Source organism: Sodiomyces alkalinus (assembly GCF_003711515.1).
Source record: "Sodiomyces alkalinus F11 unplaced genomic scaffold SODALscaffold_6, whole genome shotgun sequence".
NCBI classification, from domain to species: domain Eukaryota; kingdom Fungi; phylum Ascomycota; class Sordariomycetes; order Glomerellales; family Plectosphaerellaceae; genus Sodiomyces; species Sodiomyces alkalinus.
The window spans coordinates 352,621-377,895 of NW_021167084.1; the positions used below are offsets into that span (position 1 = coordinate 352,621).

At 51.4% G+C, this 25,275-nt stretch overlaps 9 protein-coding genes and 1 non-coding gene across 10 annotated transcripts; 4 read left to right on the top strand and 6 right to left on the bottom strand.

The window, feature by feature from the left end:
* Positions 1-172: 172 nt before the first annotated feature.
* Positions 173-1,107, bottom strand: SODALDRAFT_175612 (hypothetical protein). The gene has a single exon (XM_028607022.1). It carries the CDS (start codon positions 795-797, stop codon positions 255-257), a length of 543 nt encoding a protein of 180 aa, XP_028465660.1. The 5' UTR covers positions 798-1,107; the 3' UTR covers positions 173-254.
* Positions 1,035-1,699, bottom strand: SODALDRAFT_340197 (hypothetical protein; the record flags this gene model as incomplete). Its single annotated transcript, XM_028612925.1, has 2 exons — positions 1,035-1,310; positions 1,373-1,699. 2 exons carry the CDS (start codon positions 1,697-1,699, stop codon positions 1,035-1,037), a joined length of 603 nt encoding a protein of 200 aa, XP_028465661.1.
* Positions 1,700-2,072: 373 nt separating this feature from the next.
* Positions 2,073-2,145, bottom strand: SODALDRAFT_t139. Its single transcript has one exon. It is a non-coding gene; the product is annotated as a tRNA-Phe (tRNA).
* A 1,733-nt stretch (positions 2,146-3,878) lies between these two features.
* SODALDRAFT_175675 (hypothetical protein) lies at positions 3,879-4,898 on the bottom strand. The gene has a single exon (XM_028607023.1). The coding sequence runs from the start codon at positions 4,604-4,606 to the stop codon at positions 3,983-3,985; it is 624 nt and encodes a 207-aa protein (XP_028465662.1). The 5' UTR covers positions 4,607-4,898; the 3' UTR covers positions 3,879-3,982.
* Positions 4,425-5,953, top strand: SODALDRAFT_175679 (hypothetical protein). Its single transcript, XM_028607024.1, has 2 exons — positions 4,425-4,894; positions 5,014-5,953. The coding sequence occupies exons 1-2, from the start codon at positions 4,661-4,663 to the stop codon at positions 5,566-5,568; spliced, it is 789 nt and encodes a 262-aa protein (XP_028465663.1). The 5' UTR covers positions 4,425-4,660; the 3' UTR covers positions 5,569-5,953.
* Positions 5,954-6,178: 225 nt separating this feature from the next.
* SODALDRAFT_333614 (hypothetical protein) lies at positions 6,179-7,004 on the top strand. The gene is made up of 2 exons (XM_028612026.1): positions 6,179-6,480; positions 6,556-7,004. The coding sequence occupies exons 1-2, from the start codon at positions 6,338-6,340 to the stop codon at positions 6,614-6,616; spliced, it is 204 nt and encodes a 67-aa protein (XP_028465664.1). The 5' UTR covers positions 6,179-6,337; the 3' UTR covers positions 6,617-7,004.
* A 50-nt stretch (positions 7,005-7,054) lies between these two features.
* Positions 7,055-9,663, bottom strand: SODALDRAFT_333615 (DUF1446-domain-containing protein). Its single transcript, XM_028612027.1, has 3 exons — positions 8,703-9,663; positions 7,859-8,616; positions 7,055-7,784 (listed from the first exon to the last, which is right to left on the bottom strand). Exons 1-3 carry the CDS (start codon positions 9,203-9,205, stop codon positions 7,171-7,173), a joined length of 1,875 nt encoding a protein of 624 aa, XP_028465665.1. The 5' UTR covers positions 9,206-9,663; the 3' UTR covers positions 7,055-7,170.
* A 1,141-nt stretch (positions 9,664-10,804) lies between these two features.
* SODALDRAFT_333617 (hypothetical protein) lies at positions 10,805-11,574 on the bottom strand. The gene has a single exon (XM_028612028.1). The coding sequence runs from the start codon at positions 11,301-11,303 to the stop codon at positions 10,860-10,862; it is 444 nt and encodes a 147-aa protein (XP_028465666.1). The 5' UTR covers positions 11,304-11,574; the 3' UTR covers positions 10,805-10,859.
* An 8,304-nt stretch (positions 11,575-19,878) lies between these two features.
* SODALDRAFT_296184 (hypothetical protein) lies at positions 19,879-23,036 on the top strand (the record flags this gene model as incomplete). The annotated part of the gene is made up of 4 exons (XM_028608794.1): positions 19,879-20,389; positions 20,480-21,086; positions 21,155-22,585; positions 22,656-23,036. The coding sequence occupies exons 1-4, from the start codon at positions 20,308-20,310 to the stop codon at positions 23,032-23,034; spliced, it is 2,499 nt and encodes an 832-aa protein (XP_028465667.1). The 5' UTR covers positions 19,879-20,307.
* Positions 23,037-23,385: 349 nt separating this feature from the next.
* On the top strand, positions 23,386-25,245 carry SODALDRAFT_333622 (hypothetical protein). Its single transcript, XM_028612029.1, has one exon. It carries the CDS (start codon positions 23,720-23,722, stop codon positions 25,142-25,144), a length of 1,425 nt encoding a protein of 474 aa, XP_028465668.1. The 5' UTR covers positions 23,386-23,719; the 3' UTR covers positions 25,145-25,245.
* Positions 25,246-25,275: the final 30 nt, after the last annotated feature.

Genomic DNA, 25,275 nt, shown 5'->3' on the forward strand with positions numbered 1-25,275 from the left:
TCCGGAGAAGCCCTCATTATCCCGGAGTGACTTGCTCGCCGTCCGAAATGCTTTGGCTGTGATGTTCTCTGTTCTCGCTGAACATGTCTGACAGATATGCCTTCAGATCTCGGCGAGAGCACTCCGACGTCTCGGGCAAGATGGTGACATCGGAGACGGATGACTTTGTCATAGTGGCGAGGCCGCGAGATTGGTTGGCGAAGAGTGCAAACGTGGGAATCTGAGTTGAGATTTGCTCTTTGCTCGGTTTGAAACTAAACGCTAACAGAGAAGAGGTTCAACTTCCGGTCCAGTGCCATGGTGGTGCGGGCCCTCGGGGACCTCGGCATCTTGTGGCCTGGCTCCGAGGGATCAACGGGAAGAAAATGCCCGCCAACAACTGGCGCTGGTTCCGCATATTCACGAACCTCGCCTTGACCAGAGTCCTCGGCGAATCCCGGAGAATGAAGTCTCGCAACAGGTCGTGGACGACTTTGCCATGCTCGACTCGTTCTACCTCGGCGAAGGCTGGAGCAGCAACGGCCTGTGGGGAGACGAGATGTCCCAAGCCGAATACTACCCTGGGAGTTTCGCCATGCAGTTTGCGCAGATTCTGTATGTCTACTTTGCTGGCTACGGGGATGCCGTGAGGGCGGAGAGGTATAGACAGCAGGCCAGAGAGTTTGCTGTCCAGTTCTGGAGGCTCTTTCATCAGGATGGTAAGTTGTTTCCCCGTTTCGCATTCTAAATCTGGACTCGACGAAAGTGCAAAGGTATGCGCTTACACGACACGCTACACGACACACAGGAGCCGCCATCCCCTTCGGCCGCAGTCTGACCTACCGCTTGGCATTTTCCGCATTCTGGTCCGTCGCCGCTTTGGCCAAAGTCGACCTGCCTCTCACCATAGGACAAGTGAAAGGGGGTCTTGCTCCACCGCTTGCGCTGGTGGGCGGCCGACGAGCGAGCCACAATGTTCCGCCCCGACGGGACTCTAAGCATCGGCTTCGTCTACCCGAACCAGAGATTAAGATGCTGACGATGATCAACTGTCGCTACCCCAGCAACCCACACATAGCAAGAATGACGGCATCCGAGTCCTTCTCAGCGTTCACATCGCCAAGGTACCCGAGCTTCCCATCTCCAACGCGCGCGAACGCGACCGCCGTCTCTTGCGGCGTATTCACACTCGTCGGGGGGAAAACCATAGACTCGACCACGGACTCCTCATTCGAAACATACCACGACTGCTCGGGCGTCACGTTCCTCACAAACAGCGCTTTCTGGCTATACCGAGGCGCGAGCCGCGCAGCCACGTCCCGGCCCACCGCCTCCCGGTTGAGCATGAGCGTGGTGGGTGGTACGAGCCGGACTCCCACGGCAAGCCCGCGACGGCGAAAAACGGCTTCATGTCTGGCGGTAAGACCTGGCCGCTGAAATGGCCCGTGACCACGGCGGGGCCCCCCTCCCGCACGTACCGGACGACGGCGTCCCAGACGTGGGCGTTCTCCGGGAGGGTGAGGCCCTCGTCGGTCACGAGGATGGCGGATGGCGGCGGCTGTTCGGACAGGAGACGCATGGCCGAGGTTGCTTTCTTCACGCGTTGGACGTGGGCTTTGGATCCCAGCTCCCGCAGGAGGGCGTCGTACATTTCGTCGAAGAAACCCAGAAGGCTGAGAGAGAGGAGAATAATTCGGGGCTTTGCGGCTTCGGTTGCCATGGTTGCTACCTGATTCGTCAACGTTGGTTTTCTTATGGTCTCGACGTGACCGTGGGGCAAGCCTAACTTGAGACTCGCCGAGTCACTGACTGATGAACAAACTTGTCTGGGTGATAGGGGCAAGCTTCATGAGCTTGGGGAAAGACGCGACAGTTGCGAGATATCTCTGAGTGAAGTCCGGGAGCCTCTGACACTGAAAGTGGCGGTGAAGGTGAAGGTGAGGGGAAGGGGAAGGGGAAGGGTAAGGGGAAGCACCAAGAAGGGTAAGGGCCAGAGTGGAGAAAAGAACAATCGTTGTAACCTTTCGAAGGGACGTGATAGCGGCTAACGGCAAAAAGAACGTTGGCCTCTCGTGTCAAACCACCACCAAAAATGGAGCAGACCGGGATTGAACCGGCGACCTTTAGATCTTCAGTCTAACGCGCTCCCAACTGCGCCACTGCTCCAAGATGCCAAGAACCTGATGCTAATGATTTCTATACGATCATGCCCCAATGCCGGGAGAGCGATTCAGTGCAGTTGCTAGTATCCTTAGTCATGCAAAGCGAGGGGAGTTCCAGGGGATGATCGGGGCAAAAATGGCCGGAGGTCGAGGTAAGGCTAGCCGAGTAGCGACCAAACGGATAGACTTGGCACACTTGGTGGTCGCCAACAAAGTCCGCAAGTGCAAAGTACAACCGTCGAGTACGTGACATGTCCGACAACGACAACAGTAAAGTCCCTTAGAAACGCACCAGGAGCACGCCGTCGATAATCGTGGCGAGCGACGTGATTTCCGACTGGACCTGGACGTGAAGATGGTTGCCGAGTTGTGTGGAGCTCCAAAAGACGCCAAAGACAAACGTCGAGCACCACCATTTTACCCCAAAGTTTTCGGATTTTAACTCAACACCGGAACCAGTAAGAAAGCCATGCGTTTGTCGACGCGTTTGTCGACGCACGTCCAATTGACATGACACTACGCTATGGCGTTGTCCGAGCTTTTGACTTTGTACGAATGCACACGTGCACTTCTAGGTAAAACGTCCATCCAATCGACGAAGCAAGCAAGCTTATTAGCTGCTACGAAAGATCCGTGCTGGCGCTGTCGATCAATATACGGCGGGGAGGCTCGAGGTTGATGTCCGTGCGTACGGTACCTTGCATGATCTTACGAAGTACGTTCCTTACGTACCTTACCTTACTGACTTTTGTACTTTATACGTACCGAATCTGCTCCCACAGGCTGGAGCTTTTAGTATAGGTACCTAAGGTAGGTGCCTCCTGGGCCGTTGTGACAGCCAACGGCCGCAACGGTCGTCGCCGCATACCTTACCTTAGGTAGTCGGTGTTAGTCCCATATAACGTACGTCCGGTAGAAGCTACGTCGTCACAACTCGACGGCGAGGAGCGGAATCTCGATTCTGAGTCTCTGGCTGTCGGTATGTGGTATGTACGGATACCTTGATAGATCCTGCTACAACCCGGTACTTCGTACGAAGTATCACGACTTTGATTCTGATACCTAGGTACTTCTTAGCCATCCGTTACTTACCTTAGTAGGACGTCATGCTCTTTTCATTAACAGGGGCCGCCTGTTTCGTTTCGGCGTTCACAGAGAATTGGGGGAACACGTAGGGGACCGACCCACTTAGGGTAAGGTGTGTAAGGAGTCCACAAAGTTCCCCTAAAAAGCCAAAGATCTTGTCGAGCCGTCAAACACCAGTCCTTCCTCACCCCCGACTACATGGTCAAGGTGGACCAGGAGGAGCAGGAGAGAAGTACGGAGTACACGTGTAATACTCTGTACGCATACCCATGTAGGGCATAAGGGCTCAACATCTAAGTTAATATTCTGAGGAGAGGGATGATTGTGCGCTGCTTCGTCGGTGAGGCGGAGGTAAGGTACCTACATGACATGGCAAATGTACTCCGTGCTTGTCGCGAACTAAAATAAGGGCTTCATCAAGAACACAGGCAATTGCTCCCAACAGTCGCTCCTGCCTTGGTAGTAGTGTATTGCCTGATATTTCCGACCCTCTTTTATTACCCCACCCACATCTCTCGTTTTTCATCTTCTCCCAAACCCATGTCATGTCTATTGTCTACAACGTACCGTAGTCATCTCCGATTCTTCGACTTTTGTTTAAAAAATTCTCACATCATCTCGGATCCATTTCCATCTGTCTATGTACCCATACGAAATAAAAAATACGAAATACGAAATACGAACATCCGAGTCTCGTCGACTCCAAGCCATCGATACGCAGCCCGACGACCCGAATCCCATGGCGCGCCCTGCACTTACAACTGCCGCGACAGGATGATTGATTTCCCACCCCAGGCCAGGAGATTCAAACATCTCGCCCTTTGTCCTATCCCCGATCTACCCCCTCTGCTGTCGCCAAGACGACCGCACCAGGACCTAGTGTAGTGCAACTTCTCCGCCCCCTCCCCCAGGTTTCTCCACATATCTCGAGTGGTGGTGCATTCAGTCTTCAGGCCTCTTGTTGAGCCCTGGCAATTCGTTCTATTGGTCCATGTCGGAACCTCGGAAACCAGGGCAAATTCCCAGCAGTCTGGAGGAGGGTCTTGTCTTTGCCCCTTGGCTGACACCCATTGAATGGCTGGCTGACTCTGAAACTTTGTAAGCTCTCTTCTCCCCAGCAGGAACAGGAATCTTTGTTCTCGGTTGGTAGGTAATAACGGACTTGGCCGACTAGGAAGACTGAAGACCACCAAGCAAGTACTTGTACGGGCTGGAGCCTCCCTTGAAAGAAAGAAGAAGAAAAGAAGAAGAAAAAAACCCAGAACCACCGAAAAAAAAACTACAGGTTCACACCTCCACACATCGGTCGCCTCCCTTTCAACCTGCCCCAGAACGTCTTGATTGTCGGGATGCGCCTGGGGAACTCTTTTCGAATCCATGTCACCTGGATGCGTTCAACACCCACCCTGCAACCGCGTGGGTGACGCGCCGAGATGACGGTATATTTCGAGTCGAGCTGGGCCATCCTCAGCACCATATGCTTGGCGAACAGCCTCTTCGGCCTCATGGTGGTGAACATCACCACGCTGTCGCGGGCCTCCATGGTCCCCATCGTCGTCTCGGTGGCCGGCGCAGTGGCCAACGGGTTGTGCTATTACGCATATTACGGCGACTATCCGCTGGTCAACACGGCTGCGGCTTCTGTTGTTGCAGACGTCATGTGGTTGGTGCGTCTTTCCTTTTTTTTTTTTTTTTTTCTGTTCTCAAGACCTGCACAAAACATACGTGATCCATCCGTCCATGCGAAAATTCGTCTCCTAACCTACGGGCTACCACACAAATGTAGATCCAAGAAGCGGGCGTGTCGTTCTACAGCTACATCATCCTCGTCCGCATCCTCTTCGATTGGAACCTGAGAATCTTCAAGACGCTGTTCTGGTCCATCATGTGCATCATCACCGCCACGAGAGTAGCGATTGCGACCTTCCGGGCCGAGGCCATCCTCAACAACGACCCGCGCGCCCAGTACATCATTAACCGCCTCCACGTCGGCTATTTTACGGGCATCGCGCTGGTGGAATGCGTCAGCGCCTTCTACCTGCTCCGGAAATTCGCAAGCGTCAGGCGAACGTCAGTGCGCGCCTCGCTGCCGACGGCCTTCTTCCGACATCTCATGCGGAGCACCGAAGTCCGCCTCGCCGCTCTCGCCCTCATCGGCACCTCGCGAGCCCTGACGTATTACTCTCACCCTTCGTTCCAGAGGGCCTCTTCCGTTGCTAGCCAGATCGATCGCTTCGTGTACACGCTAGAGTGCATGTTTCCCATTATGCTCTTGTACGTCATTCTCGCCACCATTGTCGATTGTCCCCCCTTTCACTCGACCGTCTCTTTGGGTTCGTGATGTGCTGACGAGGAAACAAAAACAACGTGCTATAGCATCGACATGCTCGCTTCGAAACTGGTCTACCACAACGAGAGGGAGCAATACTCGCTCCCGCGCATCGACACGGGCAGCAGGGCGCTGCACGATGACTGGAGTAACTCGTGGTCGCGGGGTTCGAGGCAAGATAGACAGCAATTGCACTCGGTGTCGTCGGGGGCGCGGGACGAGGAGCAGATCGAATCCCAAGTGTCGTCGCGCTGGGAAGAAGCGATCGAGAGACCGCCGAATGCAAAGCTTACACATACACATCCACCATAGCCAACGAGTGGAGTGGAGTGGAGTGGAGTGGACTTGGGGTTTGAAAATGCGAAAGGAAAAAAAGAAAAAAAAGAGTCTTCCCGTTCATCGTTCACACACGTCTTGACAGCCAACTTGTCTGGGTACAGGACAAAATATCAATCAGGTGATCTGCCGTACTTTTTCTTTTCCTCTATCACATTTCACAAAACGCGATCCTTGAATCCTGGACCCCACCCCCGCCGCTACCCTTGACCTATCATTCGCTCACCTTCGGAGAAGAACTCCGGCCTGCGTCAGACACGACAGTTAATTGGTCGACGTTGAATGACGTTCGCTTCCCGTACACTTGTCCCTCGACAATCCGCCATCGACACCATAATTCATGCGACGGCAACGAAGGCAACGGAAGCGACGACGTAATCATTCACATTCAACCTCACCTTGACCCTACCTGGACCTAGCTGGACCCCTACCTGATACGTAAATCATGGGCGACACGACGAAAAAGTCAAAAACTCCTCCCTCATCAGCCGGCACACCCTCGGGTGGTCCAAACCGGAGAGTTGACGTGTTTCTCGCCTTGGTCCGCAAGGACATGCTGAACACTAGAATCCACACATATTGGCCTGTGTAAGTATTCTTTTCCTTCCCCCGCTTACTTGGCTTCTCATGACGAGGCATTCCTGAGACTAATATCGTCAATAGCTACGTCGCGTATGGACAGAAAGCCTACCACATGATCGACATACTTACCGCTCACGAGTGAGCCCTTGACGGGCAGACTACTGAGTGGTCACGTTTACCATAATCCTCGGAAAGACGTCTTATGCTGTGGGTCAGAGTTTCATAAGGACACATTGGCGTTGCGTTACATGATATGGCATTCCTGGGCTACTTATTTCTTTGTAGGGGTCCTCGCGTCTCACATTGTCCCTGAATCATCATTTCCCCCTCAACTTCTTAAATGAATCCCAAGGAGAGCTACCGCTATATATTTCAACTCTAAAGGGCTGTGTCATTCGGGCGACGACGATGGAGAAAGTCGTGGTAATAGATGCGAGGACCAGAGAAGGTCGAGGGCCGTCTATGGCCTCATCCATCGCAAGACCAATACGAACAACAACACACATATCAAGACAAAAGGGAGTGCCGCACGTCGAGAATGGTTGAGGTTTTGTTTTTATTTTCTTTCTCATTCCTAACGTGACAAAGTCCTGTCATTCATTTCATTGTTTTATCATACCAATACCCTCCACGGGATCCTTCATTTTCCCATCACATACATCCCCATCCACAACAACACCCTCGACCCCCAATCCTTTAGATCCGACCCCTCCGAAGGAACTTGTTGGGAATATCCACGTACTTGGCACGCAGATACTCGCACAGGTTCTTACCCAGGGTATCATACTCGCTGGTCGAGTTGAACCCACGGTCCAAGTGATCCCTCAGGAGGAAATGCACGGCCCGAACACCCGGGATCTCAAACCTCTCGATCCTCTTGCCCTTGTTGCTCCCCTCCAGCATCTGGCTAACCTTGTCGATGGTGAGGACGCTGCGCAGCCACTCCCACTCGTCGTCGTGGCGGACCCAGAACCCGACGTTGGCGTCGCTGGCCTTGTCGCCCGAGCGGCCGCCGACGACCCAGCCGAGGGGACCCCGGGTGGTGGGGCCAAAGGAAGAAAGGTCGGCGGGCTCGACGGGGTCGTAGCTCTTCTGGTCGCGCGGGTAGGCGGTGGTCACGTTCTTCTGCACGGGGATGTCGATGGTCTTGCCCGCCCAGGGGAGCTCGACGCGGTGCTTCACCTCCGACTGCGGGAGCAGGGTCACGTAGTACTCGTAGAAGGGCTTGCCTTCGGACTGGCGCTGGTCGTTGCCCAGGGTGGCGCCGGGGCAGGACTGGAGGAAGTTCTCCATGCACCAGCGGTTGAATCCTGGAGAAAGGGGGGTGTTAGCGGGGGAGAAGGAGGTGAGGGGAGAAGGAGGTCGGAGGACAATAGGAACATACCGGGCACATCGAGAGTGGACTTGTCGACAAGCTCACGGCGCCTGGTCTGGACGAAAACGCGCATGTCGACGGTGGCGACGTCCTGGTTACGCGGGTTGGGAGGGCAGTAGCCGTTCAGGCTGAACTTGAGGCAGCTGAGATCCTTGACGGCATCGCCGATGGAGTGACGGACCTGGCGCTCGGTCCACTCGGCCTTCTCCTCGAGGTCGAGGCCGCAGATGTAGTAGTGGAACTCGGCCTGGTAGCCGCCGAAAGCGGTGAGGCCGACCTTGGTGGTGGCGGGGGCGGGGAGGCCCTTGACGCCGGTGACCTGGACGCGGTCGGGGCCGAGCTGGGTCATGACGATGCCCTCGAGGTTGGCGGTGACGTCGGAGCCGTAGTAGAGCGGGCCCTGGATCTCGTAGAGCAGCTGCGAGGAGACGGTGCCGACGGAGACCTCGCCGCCGGTGCCGGGCTCCTTGGTGATGACGCAGGACCCGTCGGCCTCGACCTCGGCGATGGGGAAGCCGATGTTCTCGCACTTGTCCATCAGGCGCTTGAAGCCCGAGAAGTAGCCGCCGCACACGTACGAGGAGCACTCGATCAGGTGGCCGCACACGAGCGAGCCGGCGAGCTGGTCCAGGTCGGTCTCGCGGTCCCAGCCGTGCCACCACATGGAGGCGCCGATGGTGGGGGCGGCGTCGGCGACGCGGCCGGCGACGACAATGTCGCAGCCCTGACGGAGGGCTTCGGCGATGCCAGCACCACCGAGGTAGCACCTGGGGGGGAGGGTAACCGGTTAGCATGAAAGGGTCTTGATCACATGCAAAGGAAGGGATGGTAAATTCGGTGGTAGGGTACTTACTGGGCAGCCTCAAAGTACTCCATGTGACCCCACTCCTTCAGGGGCTTGCCGGTCATCAAGCTGGTAAACTCCTCGCCATTCTCATACATCCTGCGCACGGTCTCGGTCACCTCATCACCGTTGATCCAGCCGACCTTGAGGTCGAGGCCCTGGGCCTTGATCTCGGCCTCGACGAGGCCGGCGAGCATCTCGGTGTCGCTGGCGCCGGCGTTGACGGCGACCTTGATGTTCTTGGACTTGAGGTAGGGGAGGGCGGGGCTCAGGTTCTCCATGAAGGTGGGGTCGAAGAGGCCCTGGGGCTGCTCGGTGAGCTGGCCCTCGTTGAGGAGGCGCTCGTTCTGCTTCTTCTGGGCGCCGTGGAGGGTCATGGTGCACTCGGAGAGCCAGTCGCCGATGATGCAGTCGATGTCGCAGTTCTTGGCCAGGTCGCCGATGGCGCGCTGGCGGTCGGAGAAACCGCCGGACGAGCCGGCGATGCGGATGGCCCGCTTGGCAGAAGGCATGATGGCTGTGATGCGTTACGACTGCTTTGTTGTGTTGGAGGTTTGGGGGGAGGTGTTCCTAGGGAACAAGGGCGGGCACGGGGGAGTAGTTGGAGGAGGGTGGAGGGTGGAGGGTGGAGGATGGAGGATGGAGGATGGAGGATGGAGGAGGGAAGATGGAGAAGCAGTCGATGGTCTGTGAAATGAAGCAGCGAGACCTTGATATAATGCTACAGGACTTCGGGGTCCCGTATATATGCGCATCGGAAAACGCATCGTTCTTACAAGTTGATCACTTTCCGGCAGACCACATCCCCTCGCCCACTGCTTTCCATCTCGGTGGGTTGTCATGTCATGGCGAGATCCGACACCACAGAAACCGGAGTCTGTTAACCTCTGGTCGATAGACTGGAGGTTCCTACATTCGACTGGACGGACAGGACGGACAGGACGGGCTGGACGGACTGGACCAGAACAAAGCCTTAACCCCGGAGAGAGACGAGATGATAACCCCGTCTTCCCCGTATCCCCTGATTCCCCTCTATCGGAAAGGAAGGATGCAAACGCTAGGGGCGAGCTACAGGTGAAAAAGAGGTCTCAGGAACAAGATCGGGGGGCGGGGTGGGGAGAAAGGGGGTTCCTGTGACTGCTTTTTACCCCACCGGGTGTGGGCGGCGGCGGGAGGCGAAGGACGGAAAATCATATCCAAACTACGGAGTCTTGAAGACTTAACCTATGCCGTCCTCCATCCTTTTTGTCCCCAGCAAAAAGAAACCTAGTTTGAGGTAGTTTGTGAAGACGACTCATGATCGGGTGTTTGGGGCTTAGGGGGTTTCCAGCCTGTTGCATCAAGGAAGGAAGTTCAAGGTTGACCCGGAGTCCGGGAGTCAGGACGGGGGCTCGGGGAGTGGACTGACTGATAAGTGATAACTCCCGTCGGTAACGGTGTACACCGGTGAAGTACACGGTACACGGTACACGTGTAGAGGGGGAAGTCCGTGGGGCCCGGGGAGGAGGGGAGGGGAGGGGAGGTGACGGGTCGGAGGCGGGGTACTTTTGGAGAATTTGGGGATTCGAGGGGGGGTAATTTGGGGGTTTCCTCCGAGTCCTCCCCTGAGTCCCCTCCAATACATGCATGGTACTAATTTCTAATCTTTTGGTTTCCTCGGTCAGGTTTGAATTTTGCAAATCTGCCTTATTAGTGAGTCTTGTGAGTTAGGTACGTAAGGTAGGGCGGATACCGAGTCCCGAATCGAATAGCCGAGGAATAAAGAAGGTTCTCGTCCTCTATTCGTAAATCCCAAGAGCCCAACACTAGTACCTTGCCTAGTAAGGTGCCTCGCCCCCTAGGCACCGGCGCCGCCACACATACAACGTAGGATAGACATTACCCGGAAAGTCGTTGGGCCGAATCATATGAGTTTAGCTATACGTTTCATGATTCGTGTCTTGCATGGCTTGAGGGATGGAACTAGCGAAAACACATGAACCATTGGATATGGGGGCGGGCACAGGTAGAGGCAGTCAGACCGGAGAGAATTCTGGAAAAGACCATAAATGTATAAATAGATATCGTCGTCCATACATCATACATGGGAGAAAACTGACCTTGCCCGACCCCCCGCTTCGCATTGCTCTCCCCAACCCGTTGCCCAATCTTGCGCCTAGTTACAACTTACGCAGGAGGAGACTCGGGCCAACTGACGGCCCCGTCAGGAATGGGCACGACGGCCTCCCGAGTCCAGATATGCGAAGCACCCTTCAGGTCCAGGCCCTCGATGAGCCCTCCCTTGATATTGGCCGTCGGCAGGGGAGAGCCATCGGGGGCGCGACCGCGGTGCACGACACGGGCGCCGCAAGAGCGGCAGAAGTAGCAGTCCAGGGTGCGGCCGGCGTTGCCCGGACGCGTGAAGACGTCCAGGCGGGCGCGCAGGTCCGGGGAATAGGAGGCGCCCGAGTCGGGGAAGACGGGCAGGGCGGAGGCGGGGAAGACGGCCGAGATGCCGAAGGCAGAGGACGATTGGCGGCGGCACTGGGTGCAGTGGCAGAAGTAGACGGAGAGGGGGCTGGGTGTTGCTGTGCGGAAGGTCACGGCGCCGCATTGGCATGAGATGTCCATTTTCTTGGGCTCTTGGCTCTTGAGCTCTTGGGCAGAGGTGGGGAGATTGCGGGAGGGAGGATTGAAAGGCCGGTCGCAGTGCGATGGAGCTAGAGGATAGGGGAGGGAGTCGAGGGACTTGGAAGAACAGCAAAGGAGTAACGGCGATATACCTGGGATTGAGCTCGGCGTCGAACGTTAGAATAGTATAAGAGTAGTCAGCCAGGTCCTTTCCGGAGATGGGGAAGAATGAATGGAGTGCATCTTTCGGCGACTCGAATTTGAATGGCAGTGATGGTCGTCCATCGGAGAAGAGGGAGAGGTGCACGAGTACCTAGAACATGCTGTACAATGTAAATTGGATCATGTGAGCTGGATTTACAGCACGTACCTAAGGTAATTACGAGGTATAGGTACAATTGTACACTGTCAGGGCACCCCCGTACCAGAACCGAGCCCTAATCACCACCACTATCACCGTCCCGTTTCCGTTTATCGCGTCACGCCGCACCACCCTCAACCAATTTTCCCCAGGCACCTAAATTCGCCAATGCCGACCTCGATGAAGCCCCCAATTCGACACCTGCAAACCGGACAGCGACCAACGGCTAGCTTCTGACTATATTAAGCCACAACGCTTAAGCCACTCAATCAATCCACTAACTGCTGGCTGGACGGTCAAATGCAGTTACTTCATCGCGCACTGCGCCCCAATCCTTTCTTTCCCTTCGCTTGCTGGGGGAACCAGAGTTCATCCTCCGGCGTCTACCGGAAGCCCCCTCGGAACCACCCAACCGGCTACTTCTTCCCACGGGTGACTTGTGGGAGATGGATTCCTTCGCCGCCGCTTCCTCTGTCGAACCGACGGACGTTCTAGTTGCTCTTGCAGTGAACTGTCATGCTCTTACAACAGTAAAGCCACGATCGAGGTGTCATTGTCAAGACGCGTGGATCAACACGTAACCATGGTCAATGCAGACGGTCTCGTGTCTGCGAATCAATGGCTTTTTTTTTTTCTGGGCACTGGTGACGAGACGACGACTATCGCCTGTGATGCCGTCTGTCTGTTTCTCCGAGAGACCAGGGCTGGACCTCCCAGTTCTCGCCCATTCGAAACTCTCGGGAGGATGGAGGGGACTGGATCCTCGGGCAGTACAATTGTTGGATTAACGGGCGTGTGATCCGGCCGGAGCAGAGATTCAATAGATGTATGATTGTATTCGTTATATAAAGGAAAGAAGAATAGGAAGGTGTGGGTGTTCTAAATATATCTACCCCTTTTCCACGCGAGGAATATAGGGCTAATCTAGCTAATAGAAATATAGAAAATAGGCTTACGTGTTTTTAGTGCGATATACCCCCTAATTACTATACCCTGATTAGCTTAGTAATTACTTAGCCTAACCTCGCTGGAGCCTTATAGTTAATCTTAAAATAGCTTTAAAGAGTAGTTACGTATCCTTTAAAGTCGAGTTAAAAGGCAGGTAAGGAAGCTATAAAATAAGAAAGAATAATAATAATAAGAGTAAATAATAAAGGAAAGTACTATTTAAAGTAATCAGTAGATAGGGGAGGTGCCGGATATAAATAAAAGGGTTTTTAGGCTTTTCGGAGCCTTTTTTTCCCTCTTATAACCACGGCCTCTTTTTAACGATTTTCCGTTATTTTTTCGTGCCTCGCCTAATCATTTAGACTTTTTTCTTCTTATCCTCCTTAAATAGCCGTTTTTCGTCACTTAAACGCGCTATAGTACGTTATCGGAGCTCTGATTCTTAAGGTGAGTGCTGATAGTGACTTTTTAGGCTCCCTTAACCCGTGCCGCTAGCGCTAAGGCCGCTAGTTTATCTAGCTTAACTAAGCCCGCTAGTATTACTAAGAAAAGTGCCGCTAAGGATCCTAATATAAGTGCTCCGGTCTTTTAGCCTCGTGCTTTCGTTCGTGATCGTAAGTCTCCGGTTACTAATAGAGTAGCAGACTCCTAAGAAACCTAATAAAAAATCCTCTAAGGCGCCTAACCCTAACTTTATACCGGTGCCGTTTAATCCTCCCTGTATATAATACGTGAAGGAAATTTATTCGGGTAAATAAAGCTCGTTTAAGACCTATATTACTATTAAGGGTCGCTCTAACCGTTACCGTAGGTATTATAACGGTAACTATATATACTCTTAGGTATAAGTTTCCACGCCTTAGTTATTAAGATTTATAACCGTGGATAAAAGCTCCGGTTTAAATCCGGATTAAGAATCCGTGCTCCGGTATATTCTGTTTACTAATAATAGATCCTAGTTACTTTAGTATACTCCCCCTTATTAAAATGTTAGTTAACGCGGTTTCGGTTCGTAAGATTAGACCTGGCTCCACGGATAAGGACCGTAAGGTGCGTTTTTTATCGTTTTATTCCTTAAAACTAGTGCTCCGGCTAACGATTCCGGCGTAGTTTTTAGCGAAATTAAAGTAATATATTAAATAGGAAATTAAATACCTAGAGGATAATAAGACTAAGCGCTTTTTTAAGGAAAAAGACCTTAAGTGCGTGGTAGGCCCTGGCGAGGAGGGCTTAACTAAGCCTAGTTTTTCGGCTTATTTTGAATTCTTAGTGGAGGAGGTGGTAGCGCTGTGTTTTAGAGATTAGCTCTAATAATAATAGTAATAGTAAAATATTATGCCCGTCGTGTCTTCCGGAGCCCCTTAGGGGTAAGCTATTACGCCGATTACTGAAAATAGCGCTATTATTAATAGTGGCTTAGTTATGGTAGATAGTGGTAAGACTACGGCTCCGGTTACTCCTAATAAAGCGTAGTGATAGTATTTATATTTGCTGGCTAGTGGTTTTTCTAGTTTTGCTTCTGGCTTTTAGGTGTTAGTATTTAGCTTTAGGTGTTAGGGCGGCGGTATATAGCGATACTACGAATTTTTACTGAATTAACTAAGCCGCGGGCGTGCGGCGCGCCTCTAGTACTGGATTTTAACCTCTGACTTCTCCGGTCTACCCCCTCCGTGCACTCGTTATATTAAGATATACGCGGAAGATCTCGAACTTTTATTATAGGAGTGCTTTCGTTAATCTGTCTACCGGTATAAGACTCGTAGCTAAATAAACCACCCTAAAGGTCCTTTTACCGTGCTTCTATTAAACCTATAAGCGTTAAATATCTATATATCTAAGCCGGGTTTTAATTCTATAGCCGTCGTCCACTATAAGCCTAATTATTTAAGTGTTATCGTAATTAATATCCTAAGGGGATTCGGGGTTAAAGCGTATCTCTGCGAATAGACGCTTTAATCCTATTATTTCCTTCGCGACTTACTTTAGAGCGAGTAGCTCTGCTTCGGTTATAGACGTAGTAATAGTTACTTACCTAGTTACTTTCTATATAACTAATCCTCCGAATAAGCTAATAAGATAGCCTTATAAAGATTATCGTGTATTAATATTATTAGTAAAAGAGGCGTCGCTCGTGATTACTATAGCCTATAAACTAATACTTAATCCGTACTAAATTAAGAGGTCCCTAGCTATATATAAGTAACGGATAGCTTAGTCCGCTGCCTTATAATACTCCGGGGAGGGGTTTTTAAGAAAGCGGGAAAGGATAAATACCGTAAAGGCCACGTTAGGACGTATTATAACTACTATATATAGTAATAATCTGACTTTTTCCTGGTACGATTTAACCTTTTAAGCCGTGGCCTTATCTTCTCTTTTCCGGTACTCTATAACGGGAACTAGTATCGCTGGGTATATATTAGTAGTATCTAAATTAAATCTAGCTACGATCTTCTCGATATATAAGTTATGACTAAGTAGAACCTTACGCCGGGAGCGATCACGCGTAATCTTAATTCCTAGGAACTACTCTACGTTACCTTTTTCTAATACTTTAAACCTTTTCCTAATACTATTAATAATCCTAAGGGCGTTTATAGCTTTATTCTTAAAAAATAGGATAAGGATAACGTCGCTACGAAGGTCTGGAACTATAATCGAGGTGAATCTTATAAGCTATAGAGTGCTTTATTTAGCTCTAAGTATTTATCTAGCTGCTTAAACCTATCTAGAAGCTTATATATAACGGGCGTTCCTATTCTATTCCTCTCGGCGTTAATAAAGGCGTTAACGATATCTAGTTACTTAATCTCTAGGTTAAATTAAGCGGCTAAAGCTATAATAATACGAAAAGACCTCGTAGCGAGCGTTACTGCGTAGGTTCCCTTAATCGTTAAGCTTTCCTAGAGATCCCCTCGGATATATAGCCTTACTTTATATCTCTTTAGATACCCGCCTTAGTCGAACTTATAGGTGAACACCTATTTAAGTGGAAAAGGCTTAGATTTCGCTAATACCTTATTAATTTCCCTCTATATACGTTTCTTAATTAGCTTATTAACCTCTTTTTACGCCCCTTCCTTAAACTGGTCGTGTATAGGGTGGTTATAAAGTTCTTTTAGTGCCTTAGTATAGCCTTTAGGTGGTCGTGATAGACCCTGCTATCGAGTAAGGATTTCCGTGTTAAATCCTCTATAGCTTTTGAACGAGCTTTTGTTTTTATATCGGCTACTCCGAATATTACTGAGTAAAAGGATAGAAGCCCTTATGCCTTATCGCCGCGCACTTTTTATTAATTAGATAGGAAGAACGTATACGTTAAGGGTATATCTGGCTCTACTGCATGCGCGTGGATTAATCCGAATAGTCTTCCCCTAAGTACGTTAATCTATAATTCGGGCGCTAACCCTTATTATATCCTTAACCTGTATACTCCGCTTATATTAGTGCGTGGTTACCTTAGAGTTATTAGTTTAAGATCTGGATATTAAGGGCTAGTTAATACCGTGACCTGGATTAGGAGTAGCTAGTTCCTATACCTTAGTCTACGTATTCCTCGCTCCTCCTTAATACTCCGGATTATCTGTATTAAGATTTAGTATATATAGCTCTAGCGTGTTAATAGTAGCGTCTCCTTCGGGTGCCGTAGTCTATATAGAAGAGGGTTTAATTAAGAGTTCCTCCTGCTATAGCTACGGCACGGCGCTTTAGTCCTGGTTATTCCGGCTCGGCGGATTAAGTGTAGCGCATGGGGTTTAGAGTCCTATTAGCACGGGCAGTTCGGGTAGCTTATCGTGGCCGTTAATAGTTACGTCGGTATCTAGTAGTTCCGGCGCCTTTAGAATAGTACTAGCTACTCCTACCCCTAAGTCTAAACCCGTAAACTCTACTTAATCTTTAGAAGATGCGCTGCTAGATTGGCCGGCAGGCGGTTCTACTTATAGGATAAATTTAGTATCCTTATCTTTATAGTCTTTATAGGTTATAAGCTAGTTCCTCGCCTCCGCCTCCGTAATCTACTCTGCTTCTTCGAGCTTTAAGTTATAAAATAACCGCTTATTAAACTACACGTTACGCATTATTATAACCTTCTAAAGCTACGGGATCTATATCCTATAGATATTATAGGTAATATATCCTATAAGATACCTAATATAGCCTCTAAGTTAAATGTTATATATCTTTCTCTCTCTTTTAGCTTCCTTATTCCTATCTAAGGGATAGGCGTGGTAACCGTAGGTATAAATACTACTCTAATCTAGCTATAGGTCGGCGGAATACTCTTTTATCTTAAGCGGCGCGTGCTTTTTAAACTATAAGTCTAGTACCTCGATAGGAGACTTCTAACCTAGGCGCTATGATAGACTTATATTATAAAGTTACGCCGCTACTCTTATACTCTCCGGCTATATAAAACCTAGAAGACCTACGCCGTTTAGTATAGCGTTAGACTTTATAATAAGAGCTTATCCTGCCCTTTTAATAGCGCTATTCGGTTCGTGGGTATATAGAGGCGCGATCTCTATATCGATACCCTTTATGCTCGCCTATAGCTAGGTCCGCGAATTCCCTGCTATATACACGATTAAAGGCTTATTATCACTGCGTATCTTATAGACGTATAGATTAAACTAACGCGTAACCTATCTTTCGAACGCTTCGAGGGCGTTATAGACCGTAACGCTGTTTTTCGACGCTAAAGGTAGTATATAAATCTAACTGCTATACTCCTCCTTAATAATAAGGAGATAACGTATACCGTTATAACTCTCCGGTAATTTCTGTAGGTCCTAATAAATACGCTAGAACGGCCTAGGCGAGCGGTGATCTAATAGCCGATAAGATATAACCTAATAAACCTATATTCAAGTATAGGTCTTATACTTAATCCGCTTAGTGCCTTATATTAGCACGTTCCGGGCGTTACGAACTAGTGCTCGGAGAGCTTCTAGTCCTAGGTGGCCGGCCCTTAGGTGCTATAGCCTTTCTTCGTTAATATAAGGATAAAGGGAATCTCGAGATAGTCGAAATAGCTTCGGAAGCGGCGCTCTTATCGGTCGATCGATAGCTACTACTAATATATAGATATAATCGTAGTTTACGGGAATCACGCCTTATAGTATTAGTTAAATATACGGGTAAAAAGAAGAAGAGGATAAAATTAGCTTATACTAAAGAATAGTTATATTAAAGCGTCGTAATAGCTTTAATAAAACCATACTCTTATCCGCCATTCCGTATCGTAGTAAGTAGTTATATCCCGAATACTAGATCCTAACCTTATATAATAAAGCTTCCGAGATAATATTCGTGTGAAATCCCTCTACCACGACACGTTATTAAGCTCTAAATCGACTTTCAGAGCACCTAATAGTCTATTAAGGAGGCCCTTAAAGATCCGTTTACCTTTACCGATAATAGGGAATTCCATAGTACCGGATTTAATAGTGCCGTTTATCGGGATAAAAGATCCGGGAATAAGTAAGTCGATTAAATTAACTAAGTGTATCGCGCCGTAGTTATCTAAAAGGGTGCTATACGAGAGCGGGTAGGCGCTAGATTATAGCGCGGCGTAGATACCGGGAACTTCCCCTATATCGTAAATAAGGGTTAGGTCTAAGATAGTTATAATAACCTTTAAGGGGTATCCGTTACCCTTATCGCTACTCTTACCGGCGTTTCCCTATCCCTTCTTTAATAGGGTTTCTCGTAGACTTTTCCACTTTTATTACTATAGCTTTTTCCGGATTTATTCGATATAATTATCGCTTATCTGCACGGAGAGCTACTACTCGTATTTACCTATAAGGGTATACTCCACTCTATTATAGAGCTCCGGCTTCCACGAATAGGTCCTATTATAGGGGTATTTATGCCTTTTACCCTTACCTTTTTTCCCTTTTCCACTACTATTATCGTCTTTATCGGAGCGGTTACTTAGGATAGCGTAAACGCTATACTTAGTTCTATTAAGGCTAGGAGCGCTTATAATCGCGTTAAATTCACGGCCGTATATTAGGATATTATTAAGTACTTTATCCTTATTCTCCTTATGGATTAATTCGTGGAACTTAGCCTCTACCTAAGCCGGGGTAAAACGCTGCCTAACTACGACGAGGAAGTTACGGATAGCTATAAAACCCTTAACGTTATTAACTTTATACTAATAAAAGCGCCGGATAAGAGTATTCTACTCCGTATACCATACTACTACCTTCGTATTAGCTCTTCGGGTATCCTAGAGGTGCTTATCGTATACTCGATAAACCTCCTTAGCTAAGAATAGTACGCTAGGAGCGAAGTATTTCTTTAATTCCTTTATTACTTATCGTATCGTGAAGTAATAGTTTCATTTCCCCTCTTCGTAGCTAGGGTACTTCTTAATAGCTTCCTCGACGGCTTATTAATAGGTAGAGGTTTCGATAGTCGCTTTAAGTATATAATTAGCTTTATTAAGCGCCTTAATCGATCGGGCGAGCTTTTAATAACGTGCCGTAACCTTATAGCCTTCTAGCTTAGCTAGCTTGATTAATTCCGATATAGTAGAAGGGGTTAGCACCCCGTTAATAACCTGGGTGTGTTTTTCGCGCAGCTAGTCGATAGATATAGATATAACATACTCGGGTCGGTCGTATAGCTACTCCGGCCCGTTAGGGTTAAGTAAGGCCTAGACCTCTATACCCTACGTATATAACTTAATATAGAAGATCTAATCGGCCTATTACCTAGTAGACTCTAGCCGCGGTATACCGAGCGCTTCGGCGGTAACTTTAAGCTTCGTGGATATAGTTTATAGCAGGGGTTTAGCGAATAAGGGTTTTTCTAAGCGAGAGAGTAGGGTAGATACTCCTTAATTAGCTGCGGAAGTACACGTAAAATAGATAAACGTAGATAATAGATTAGTAGGAAGTTACTAATTACTGCTACTACCTGGGCTTATAACTATTAGATTAACGGGCGTGTGATCCGGCCGGAGCAGAGATTTAATAGATATATGATTATATTCGTTATATAAAGAAAAGAAGAATAGGAAGGTATGGGTGTTCTAAATATATCTACCCCTTTTCCACGCGAGGAATATAGGGCTAATCCAGCTAATAGAAACACAGAAAACAGGCTCACGTGTTTTCAGTGCGATAATAATGCAGTGCAGTGCAGTGCAGTGCAGTGCAGTGCAGTTCCGCCGGCCTGGTCCGGACAAACACCCCTGTCTGGCTTGCGCTTACCGTCTTAGACCACTGTACACCCATCCATCGTCGCATCAACACCGAACAAGGCGACGCCAAGCTCTCCTTCCGTCGACCCATCCTTGCCTCTAAATTATAGCCAGACGCTATTTTGGTCTGCATATGTCCAATATCCTATGCTGACTCTTTTTCCTGGTCCACGACGCTGCGACTTGGGTCTCCGCCATGCCATGTCACCCCCTCACCATGAAGCCTGTAATGGACCACGCTAGGGCAGACCACACACCCCGACATCAGTGCCATTGTCGCGTTCCGCCGTTTTATCGCGGGTGCGAATGCGCATGCGAATTGAAATGATAGACCCTCAAGTGCTGCATTTCCCTGTCTCTCTGTTGCTTTCCGCCCTCGCCAACTATTTTTCGGTTCTTACTTTCCGTGCTTCCCATTTTCAACATTGGAGTCAAACGAGGACCAGCATCTACATCTAAAACCTAATAGCCTCTTCGACATGTCCGAGTCAACCAAGGACATCGACGTCGAAGAGACCCTCGCAGCTCTCAGCCTCAAGGACAAGATTTCGCTTCTGTCCGGTACGTCTTCCTTTCTCTGTCCTCGCCCATCTCATCCTCCCATCACATCCCGCCTCTTTTCGACTTGACTCACTAACCCTCACTTTGTAGGCTCCGGCATCTGGGATACGGCATCTCTCCCCGACCATGGCATCCCTTCCGTTCGCTGCACCGATGGTCCCAACGGCGCCCGTGGCTCTCGCTACTTCAACCCGGTGCCCGCTCTCTGTATCCCCTGCGGCACCGGTCTAGGCGCCACATGGAACCCGGAACTCATCCGCCGTGCCGGCGAACTGCTCTCCCGCGAATGCGAGGCCAAGGGCGCTCATATCTGGCTCGGCCCTACTGTCAACATCGTCCGCGGACCTCTCAACGGCCGGGGCTTCGAGAGTTTCTCTGAAGACCCTTACCTTGGCGGTATTCTTGCCGGCGAGATCATCCGCGGTGTCCAGAGCCGTGGTACTTCTGCCGCCCTCAAGCATTTCGTGGCCAACGACCAGGAAACACAAAAGATGACCGTAGACGTTCGCATGTCGGAGAGGGCCCTTCACGAGGTCTACCTCAAGCCGTTTCAGATGGCTGTGAAGAACGGCAACCCCAAGATCCTCATGACCTCTTACAACAAGGTCAACGGCACTCACGTTTCCGAAAACGCCCCCATGCTCCAGGATGTCGTGCGAAAAGACTGGGGTTTTGACGGTCTCATCATGAGCGACTGGTGTGCCCAACTTCCCCCCCCCCCCAGTTGTGTTTTACGGAGATCGCTTCGAGTCTAACGCATCGCAGGTTCGGCGTTTATTCTTGCGCCGAGTCCATCAACGCTGGCGTCGACCTCGAAATGCCAGGTCCCTCCTACTTACGAAGTCAAGCAGCTGACCAAGTCCGTGATGGGAAGATCGAAACAGAAACCATCGACGACCGCGCCCGTCAGGTCCTCAACTTTCTCAACTATGCCGCCAAGGCACCGGTGTCCGACACGGAGACCAGCCGCGACACGCCCGAGGACCGTGAGCTAAACCGCCGTCTAGCAGGAGAGAGCGTCGTTCTTCTGAAGAACTCGGGTGGACTTCTTCCCCTAGACCCGACGACCTGTGATGAGGTCGCCATCATCGGGCCCAATGCCAAGCTTGCCATGGCCTGCGGAGGCGGCAGCGCCAGCCTTCAGCCCTACTACACGTCGTCCGTCTTCCAGGCCATCAAGGACCAGCTGCCAGAACACGCAAAAGTGCACTACGAGCCCGGCGTCTTCGGCCACGTCCTGCTGCCAGTTCTGACTTCGGAGCATGTCACCAACGACGCCGGCGAGCCTGGTGCGTCCATCGAACTCTTCAACGAGCCGGCATCGACCCCCGGCCGCAAGCCCTTCGACTCCCACACCCTCCCGGACACGACCTACCAGCTGATGGACTACTGGCACCCGGAGATGAAGGACCCCTTCTACGTCAGCATGCGCGCCAACTACGTCGCCGAATACGACGGCACCCACGACTTCGGCCTCGCCGTCTACGGCATCGCCAAGCTCTACATCAACGACGAGCTCGTCATCGACAACGAGTCGTCCCAAACGCCAGGCGGGATGTTCTTCGGCAAAGGCACCGTCCAAGTGCGCGGCACCTACGAGATGCAGGCCGGCCAACCGTACACCCTCCGCGTCGAAGCGGGCAGCGCCGCCCTGTCGAAAGTCGAGACGCCGGATTCCATGGCCATCCCGGGCGGCGCCCTGCGTCTCGGCGGGTGCGTCCACATCGAGCCGCAAGACGGCATCCGGAGGGCCGCCGAGCTGGCGAAACGGTGCCAACACGTCTTCGTCGTCGCGGGTCTCAATTCGGACCTCGAGAAGGAGGGCAAGGACCGCGAGTCCATGTCGCTGCCCCCGCACGTCGACGATCTTGTCGGGGCCGTACTCGAGGCGAACCCTGACGCCGTCGTCGTCACGCAGGCGGGCAACCCCATTGCGCTGCCGTGGCGGGACCGGGCCAAGACGGTGCTGCATAGCTGGTACGGGGGGAACGAGGCCGGTAATGCGGTGGCGGATGTGGTCTTTGGCAGGGTCAATCCCAGCGGGAAACTGCCCGTCACGTTCCCGGCGAGGTTGGAGGATGGGCCCAGTTTCCTCAGCTTCGGGGCCGACAATGTGTCGATTTACTACGCGGAGGACGTTTTCGTCGGCCATCGCTGGTTTGAGGCCAGGAAGATCGAACCCGCGTTTGCATTTGGGTGAGTTTCTTGCTGAGTTGCGCCTCGGGGGTGCACGAAGCTTATTGCTAACAAATCGATCCCCTGTCAGTCACGGTCTCAGCTACACAACCTTCACGACATCAGACATGCAGGTCTCGGAAAAGGAAGCCACCATCACCATCGAGAACACCGGCTCCCGTGCCGGCTCGGAGGTTCTCCGTCTCTACATCTCGCACAAGGGCAAGTCGCGTTTCATCAGGCCCGTCCGGACCCTGGGTGGATTCCAAAAGGTGTCCCTCGAGCCCGGCGAGAAGAAGCGCGCGGCGTTGCCGATCGACAAGCACGGCACGTCTGTGTGGGACGAGGCGAAGAAGGCGTGGTGCGTGGAGGCCGGGGAGTACGTGGCTTCAGTGGCGGCGGGCGAGGGAACGACGGTGCTTGAGGGCCGGTTTTCGGTGGGTGAGGATGTCTTTTGGACAGGTCTGTGAGGGAATTTTCCTGTCATTCTCGGAATGGTCATTACATATGATAATGTAACTATGTATGAAGATAGAGAGGCAGAGAATGTAAATCAATGAGATCTGAGAAGGGATCATGAGTGAAATGTCACTTCACAGAGTTGACAAAATCTCAGTGAGAACTACCCCTTACAGTGTAAGGTGAGTACCCCACACCATTCTCCCACTAATACCTCATCCATCAGCCATCCTGGACATTTAACCCTGTTGTTTCCAGACGTACATCATCTCAACTAATCAAACCCACCATGCCAAACAAAATGCAACAATGGACGGCAGACAATCCCTTGATTCCCTTCGTCAGGCCTATTCGGGGAAGATATGAAAAGTAAGTAATAATTAATAGAAAAAGGATGCATATTGATCTGAATTACCGGGAATTTGCATCCCTTATGCCCTATGAATGAACAATGAAAGTATAAAGGCAGGGCGGGCATGGAATGTCAATACATCATAAAGGCTCTGTGAGACTGGGAGTGAGGTGAGAGTCCTCTCTATTGACACCCCTTTTAGGATATCAATGAATTCAACGGCAAAGTCATCAAATTCACTTCATCCATAACAGCACCATAGGATGAATTACACAATTACTTTCACACCGAAGGTCCGAAACCTGCCTCCATTCCCTAGCCATTTATCTATCGCGACCGACAATATGGAGGGCCTGATTCACGACCCCCAGCAACCCACCAAGGCGGACCACAAGCCAACTCGCCCCTGGCCTTGGCCATGGAACACCATCAACGCCCTCCTGCCAAGTCCCATCACCGGATCCTGGCCGCAATCTTCACCTCATCGAACAGCCTACCTGGACGGCCTCCGAGGCCTCGCCTCCCTCGCCGTAGTCCTCTCCCACACTCTAGGCAAAACAAACGAAGACCTCAACCTCCCCTACGGCGTCACCCCTCCCACATCTCCGCCATCATCAACAGGCAAATCCCCCCTCAAGCTCCCCTTCATCCGCCTCCTCCACGCAGGGAACGCAGCCGTGGCCATCTTCTTCGTCGTCTCAGGCCACACCCTCTCCCACCGCATCCTCCGCCGCGCAAGGGCAAGGGACTACTCATACTACGCCCCCCTGAGCGCCGACCTCTCCTCCTCCGTCCTCCGCCGCGCCGCCCGCCTCCTTCTCCCCACCGTATTCTCCTCGTGTCTGGTAGCGATCCTCGCCCAGCTCGGCGCCTTCGAGCACGCCATCCCGTCCCCCGAAACCGTCTACCTCATCTTCGCCAAGCGGATGGCCTCCCTGACCGCCCAGCTCGGGTACTGGTGGACAAGGGAAATCTGGCGCCAACTGCTCGCGCCGTGGCCGGGACCCCTGGAGACGGTAAACCTGGCCTACGGGTACCAGCTCTGGACCATCCCGGTGGAGCTGTGGTGTTCGTTCCGGCTGTTCCTGCACCTCCTCGCCCTGTCGCGCGTGCGCACCCGTGCGAGGATGTTCCTGGTCGGTGTATCCGCGGCATACCACATCGCTCACGCGCGGTGGGACGTATTCCTCTTCCTCGCGGGGATGCTCACCGCAGAACTGCAACTCATCGCCCCCGTGTCAACGTCGTCGCCGTCCTCTTCCCCCGTCCTGTCCGGGTTCGCCGGCCGCGTCGCTTTCTCCCCGAAAAGGAAACTCCAGTCTTTCGCCCTCCTGGTGGTAGGTCTCTTCCTCATGAGCGAACCGGAAACGTACCCGGACAAGTCCCCCTTCTGGGCGTTCCTCAACCGGTTCGTCCCGGCGTCGTTCGGACCGCAGAGTCCCGATCGGTTCTGGAACGCCGTCGGCGCGCCGCTCGCCGTCTACGCTGCGGGGGATCTGGGGTTTGTGCGCTCCGTGCTCGAGTCGCGCGCGGCTCAGTACCTGGGACGCATATCCTTTGGGCTTTATCTTGTCCATAACGCCGTTTTTTGCAGCCTGGGCGCATGGCTTCTGGGGTTCGAGTCTATTAATGGGAATTTGGCCATCTTGGTCGTGGTGTTGCCTGTTGCGCTTTGGGTTGGAGAGCTATTCAGCCGGTTTTTTGATGAACCTGTCGTCAGACTTGTCAAGTGGGCTGAGAAACAATGTCTGGTGGACGAGACGGGGTGAGAAGGATTTCACGACAAGGCCGACATTTGTTTGACCGGCCCTAAGCGGTGATTCGTTGAGGTATTCGGGACTGAGCGAGGAGGACTATGTTATAGAATTGAGAAATGTTTCTGTTATGAAGGAGACATGAA

Bases quoted from the DNA above. Each gene is read 5' to 3' on its own strand.
- SODALDRAFT_333614 (XM_028612026.1), top strand. From the start codon at position 6,338: ATGGGCGACACGACGAAAAAGTCAAAAACTCCTCCCTCATCAGCCGGC. The intron at 6,481-6,555 runs GTAAGTATTCTT...TATCGTCAATAG, and splicing joins ATCCACACATATTGGCCTGT to CTACGTCGCGTATGGACAGA.
- SODALDRAFT_333622 (XM_028612029.1), top strand. From the start codon at position 23,720: ATGGAGGGCCTGATTCACGACCCCCAGCAACCCACCAAGGCGGACCAC.
- SODALDRAFT_175679 (XM_028607024.1), top strand. From the start codon at position 4,661: ATGACGGTATATTTCGAGTCGAGCTGGGCCATCCTCAGCACCATATGC. The intron at 4,895-5,013 runs GTGCGTCTTTCC...ACACAAATGTAG, and splicing joins TTGCAGACGTCATGTGGTTG to ATCCAAGAAGCGGGCGTGTC.
- SODALDRAFT_333617 (XM_028612028.1), bottom strand. From the start codon at position 11,303: ATGGACATCTCATGCCAATGCGGCGCCGTGACCTTCCGCACAGCAACA.
- SODALDRAFT_175612 (XM_028607022.1), bottom strand. From the start codon at position 797: ATGGCGGCTCCTGTGTGTCGTGTAGCGTGTCGTGTAAGCGCATACCTT.
- SODALDRAFT_175675 (XM_028607023.1), bottom strand. From the start codon at position 4,606: ATGGATTCGAAAAGAGTTCCCCAGGCGCATCCCGACAATCAAGACGTT.
- SODALDRAFT_333615 (XM_028612027.1), bottom strand. From the start codon at position 9,205: ATGCCTTCTGCCAAGCGGGCCATCCGCATCGCCGGCTCGTCCGGCGGT. The intron at 8,617-8,702 runs GTAAGTACCCTA...CCTCCCCCCCAG, and splicing joins GAGTACTTTGAGGCTGCCCA to GTGCTACCTCGGTGGTGCTG. The intron at 7,785-7,858 runs GTATGTTCCTAT...CCCTTTCTCCAG, and splicing joins GTCCACTCTCGATGTGCCCG to GATTCAACCGCTGGTGCATG.